Raw genomic sequence first — 5,427 nt, 5'->3', positions numbered from 1 at the left:
TGTAAAAAGCTAACCGGTATAGCCGTATCCCTATTAAAAGACGTACTTCCGGTCTTCAATTTTTTCGTGACATGGGCCTATAAATACACAGACGCACAAACTACCGGTAAAGGTAAGGGGCGTGTCGTTTCCGAACAACGTGCACTAGGCGGTTAGCGAATCACAACACACGTGTTTTTGAGGGAGGGGCTTCAGAACCCGGAAATCATCCGACCGTTTTTACAAGGAGGGACAGAGCAGTGTAGAATAAAGGTAAAATATGTGAAAAATAATGCGAATTTTTAAAAACGAGGCATGAACACATGTTACAGTTTACCCCACAAACACAATCAAGCCTTCGAAAAAGGTGTTTTACCTCCCCTTTAAGGTTTTAGGAGTAAAATACTATGAGCAGGGGTTTGTTGCAATGATGAGGAGAAAAGGCTCTAAATACAGCAGTCTTTGTTTTATTAACAAAAAGATACTCAGAAACAGGACAACTAACTTAAAACGTAGACTGACACTGAACTAAAAAAACACACAGAACAAACCAATCAAAGAAATGTGACAACTTAATAATCAAACTATTTGTAACCTGAAACTGAAACACAGAGAAACGAGAAACTGAGGCACAGAAGTTAAACATAATACAACACCCATCCAAACATAACAAAAACAAAGATTATCTCCAAATCTAAGATTAATTTCTAGATATGGATGTACTCAACCAAAAACTTAACCAAATATTATATTAAGTATTAAAATGAGGTTTGAATTTGTTTTGCATCAAATAATTTGCAGAATTTGCCATGTGCAATTTTTAGCTAAATAAACACATTTATATATATATATAGGGATTTAATTATACATTTAGAAAGGCAAAAAGTTTAGTGTGACAGGGTTGACAATATTACACTTTAATGTAGCCTAGTGTTCGTAACCCGGTCACACTAAATGCGTTGTGTTTATTGTGCAATTTATAGACGAAAATTCATTTTTACGTGCATATGATGATATGCATGGGTGTTGTAGAGTGCGTGTGTATTGAGATTAGGCTGGTCATTCCCAGGGAATGCATGAACGGATAAGACAATTACTTTGAATGCAATATAAGTTGCTTTAGATGTAAACATCTGCCAAATGCACTAATGTAATGAACGATCTGATGTAAAGTGTTGTGCAAAACAATGTGAAACTACAAGGTTCTGTTTAGAAAGTCTTTATTGCTGATATTTGACAACCGTTTCAGCAGAAGTTCAGGAGTCTTCAGAAGAATCACTAATCTACAAGAAAGAATAAAATAATTTCAGCTCCAATAATAGGCGGGATGTAAATGTCATGATCATCCGGTTAGGCTTTATTTTGTGATAATGACTGTGCATTATCCCTTACAAAGCTGTTGTATGACATGGTTCATGTTAGTTTATCATAGTATGATGCTCAATAATTACCATCCATTTGATCTTCTTGCTGTTCTTGTTGTCATCCTCCTACACCTGAAAGAATAAACAGATTTAGTTGATGTGCAGTGTGTGTCAGTCTGAGTTTTTGATTGTGATCACATCACCTTAATCACAGCAGAACATGCGCACGTCATTGAGAGCGGTGTCGTCTCCTTCGAATCCCTGTGGCTCTTCTATCCGGGTCTTGATGCCACAGATTCCTCTTCCCAGACACGTTATGCTCCAGTCACCCCAATCGCCCCAGTCTGTGCCGTCACCTTGAAGCACAGAACCTCCACTGCAGTTGAATCTGAAATAAATGTGACAGTATTATGTTAAAGTGCCCATATGCTTTTTCGGATATGACCTTTCATGCAATGTGTAATAGAGCTGTTTGTGAATGTAAAAGTCTCAAAGTGCAGATAAATGGAGTTTTTGTCTCCCAAAAGAAAGAATCGATTCTGAACTGCCTGAAACGAGTCGTCAGTAATTCAAGTCTCACTTCCTGCTGAACATACGTAATGAATTTGCATAATGCCAGTCTATGGTATTCATTGGCTGAACAGCGTGTCTTAGCTCCGCCCTCAAACACTAGTGTATCTGAGACTGGGAGAGTTTGGTTCGTGTTGTTCGTGTCGAGAAGACGCTGTTTTCTGCTGACAAAGCAAATCCACTTTGATGAGATTGATACGGTAAACCCCACGCCATCGTTACTGTTCGTATCACTGTGATCAAGAGCTGAGAGTCAGATATGATAATGAGCGTTTAGTTTCTGACCAATCACAGCACACTGGGCCGTCTGACCAATCAGAGCAGAGCGGCTCTCAGAGAGGCGGGGTTTAGAGAGACTGAATCTTCAAACGAAGCGTTTCAGACGCTGTGAGAAAAGAGCAGTGGATATTATGAGGAAATTAAAGTGTGTTTTGACCAACCTATTTTCAATGGAAAAAAGCTAAAGCCCACTCAAAAAATGTTGCGCCAACTGTCGGCAGTTTACATCTGTTTTCTTTCCTAATCCGTGCTCACATATTGTAATTTTAATATAGCTGAATGAATGTCCAATAAATCTATTCTTACTTACATATTTTCTGTCAGACAGCTGACTACATGTAAACCATCAATCCAAAAAGTCGCTAAAAATAAGTCGCTATAGGGGTATGAAAAGTCGCTAATCCTGTGACAAACTTACTAAATTGGCAACTGGCAATTGGATGCACTTAAACCGAGACTCTAGAACACAATTTTGAACCTTTAAAATAGCACAATAGGGGTACTTTAAACATGAAGTTTGACTTTTTTTGGACATTTCTTTTTTAGCAGAGAAGAAATATATGAACTAGTGAAACTATTGATTTACTGTTTATAGAACTTAGAAATATATAGAAATATAACACTTAATAGTCGTGTTGTTGGTCTGAATATCATTCATATGCTTGATGAGGGAAAACTGACCCTGAATGGCAAATTCAGAATGATTGTTCTGTTACCCACTCACCTGATGTTGTTTGCGGCCGTATTATCTTCAATTCTTTGGATAGATTGGACTCTCAGCTGGAAAGCTGTCAAGAATCCCGAAGGACACCATTTGATATCTTTCCACTTACCCCAGCTAAAGAAAACACACAATTTATGGCTTTTTTTGAAGGTTTATTGAAGACAATGAAGATTAAATCTGTAATTATTTTCAAGAAAATCCACAGTTCATATATCTAGCTTATGAAGAAACTGCTCTTTAATGTAAGAATTCTTCATAAACTCAAAGTAAACATGCTGTTACTAGTTTTACTTCATTGCATAGAGTCCGAGCCCATTACCTTCCTACGTCAGACTGAACAGAGATTTCCTTATTTAAGTCTGATAAGTCTTTGGTCCGACTGGCACAGTAAAGACGAATCCCGTTGAGTGCTGTGTTATCCCAAAAAACAGGGTCTTCCACCTAAAAACCAAAAGAAAAAAATAGCAACAACATTAAGACAATCCTCTATTTGATAATGTTCTGGCAGGTGGAGATTAACTAACACACACACACACACACACACACACACACACACACACACACACACACACACACACACACACACACACACACACACACACACACACACACACACACACACAGCTTTGTTTTTGTGATATATGAGGACATTCCATAGGCGTAATGACTTTTATACTGGACAAACTGTATATTCTATCCCCCTACACTGCCCCTATCCCTAAACCTACCCATCACAGGAGACATGCTGCATTTTTACATTTAAAAAAAAACATTGTTTTTTATGTTTTTTAAGCTATTTGAAATATGAGGACTCATGCAATGTCCTCATATATCACGTGTAAGTTGTAATACCAGTGTAATATGCATGTCATTATACACATTTGTGTCCTCATATATCACAAAAACAAACACACACACACACACACACACACACACACACACACACACACAGACAGACACACACACACACACACACACACACACACACACAAAACCTCCAGGCCAATCACAGTGTTTGTTTATAAAACATAAATTATAGGGAATCCAAAAGCCTCTCAATATAAGGACCTATTTACGGTTACACATGTTTTTATTTTTTAACACCTCCAGATGATACTATTCTCACTTCAAAAAAATGGATTTCAAAGGCCTTCACTCTATTTTAATCTGAAATATTGCATTTATTGAAAAAATAATGGGGGAAAATACATTAACTTCAGTGGAAAAAATAGCTTATAAAAAATGAAACAATATTGCATAGTATCATAAAATCCCCTAAAAATTCTAAATAATAAAAAAATATTATTGAACAAAAATAAATTACATTGATTTTCCTGAAAAAAAAAAAAAACATTTCAAAGCTTCAGTCATTTTTGACAGCGAGGGAGCCAAGTTTGACCCCAAAATGAAGAGGCTCAGAGGGTTAAAGTCTACATAACACTTCTGACATGAGAAGAAAAAAAGTTGACAGGACTTGGTTTTACACTTCAGGAATTGATTGAATCATGAAAAATCTTGATTAAGTTGATATTTTCTAACCCAGATACTTTTTCTTGTTTAAATCTCAAACTCACTTCAAGCCATTTTGCTTCTTCTCCAGTAAATGTATCTTGATTTAAGAATGTTAAGATATTTGTACTGGAAAACAAGACAAAAATACTGAGTTAGAAAATCAAAACCACTTTCATGAGTCAATGGTCAACTTACCATCAGACTAAACCCCGTGGCGTATGTTCCAGTTGGACAAAATTCCCTTTGACCCCACGACCCCCACTGCAATCCATTCGACACAGTCAGCAACGATACGAAAGATCTTTCGATGCTCTGCTCAGAAGGTTTTCCAGCGGACTGAACGCTCACATGCAGCACAATAATGGCTAGCAGTGAAAACACAATGAAGGGATGCATTGCATTGCCTAATAATGATTCAATTAATTCTTTTTGGTTTCTAAACCAAAAACTAACCCCGGGTTTCTAAGCCTTCGTTGGTTGGTCAGTAGAACATGCATGCTTCTTTTTTGAGCCAATCAGAACATTACATTTATATGAATTTAAATTCAGCCAATCAGCAGCCAGGAACACTGAGTCCACGTCAATGCCTGTAAATAAACACACAGAAATAAACATCTGTTTGTTTAACTGAGTTTTCTTGGAAAGTCTTTTACTCAGTAAAATCTATTGCTGGGTTGATTTTGTCATTTTATTGTTTGTTGTAAATATCAAGGCTTGCAAAGCGGCAGGAAAAGATCAGCTAAAAACGATCATTCTGTCATCATCTACTCACTTTCATGTCGTTCCAAACCTGTATGACTTTCTTTATCTCAAGAAGAATTTAAGTGTCATAAATATATTTTCACACAAATTGACTTCTGAAGTCTTATGATAATTTGGATGAAGAAATGAAACCACATAAAAATCAGTGTTTATCCATATTGTTCCAGTCGGTGAAACTAAATGATTGTGCAAGTCACGTAAACACACTTTAGACAAACACTGATCAGCTCCAATTGC

At 36.8% G+C, this 5,427-nt stretch overlaps 2 protein-coding genes across 2 annotated transcripts in view; both read right to left on the bottom strand.

Annotated features, from left to right (window-relative positions):
• Positions 1 to 1,378: 1,378 nt before the first annotated feature.
• LOC130090400 (vitelline membrane outer layer protein 1-like) lies at positions 1,379 to 4,824 on the bottom strand. The gene is made up of 5 exons (XM_056257758.1): positions 4,624 to 4,824; positions 3,236 to 3,357; positions 2,917 to 3,030; positions 1,542 to 1,731; positions 1,379 to 1,466 (listed from the first exon to the last, which is right to left on the bottom strand). The coding sequence occupies exons 1-4, from the start codon at positions 4,822 to 4,824 to the stop codon at positions 1,548 to 1,550; spliced, it is 621 nt and encodes a 206-aa protein (XP_056113733.1). The 3' UTR covers positions 1,379 to 1,466; positions 1,542 to 1,547.
• The window catches only part of LOC130090407 (vitelline membrane outer layer protein 1-like), a 40,617-nt gene continuing 36,568 nt past the window's right edge, over positions 1,379 to 5,427 (bottom strand). Inside the window, exon 6 of the mRNA XM_056257765.1 lies at positions 1,379 to 1,475. The gene's annotated coding sequence lies outside the window, so the exon portion shown is untranslated. The remainder of the gene's footprint in view (positions 1,476 to 5,427) is intronic.

The sequence above is a fragment of the Rhinichthys klamathensis genome, unplaced genomic scaffold (assembly GCF_029890125.1).
Source record: "Rhinichthys klamathensis goyatoka isolate OS25496 unplaced genomic scaffold, OSU_Roscu_1.1 h1tg000143l_1, whole genome shotgun sequence".
NCBI classification, from domain to species: Eukaryota; Metazoa; Chordata; class Actinopteri; order Cypriniformes; family Leuciscidae; genus Rhinichthys; species Rhinichthys klamathensis.
This window is presented reverse-complemented; position numbering and strand designations above follow the sequence as displayed.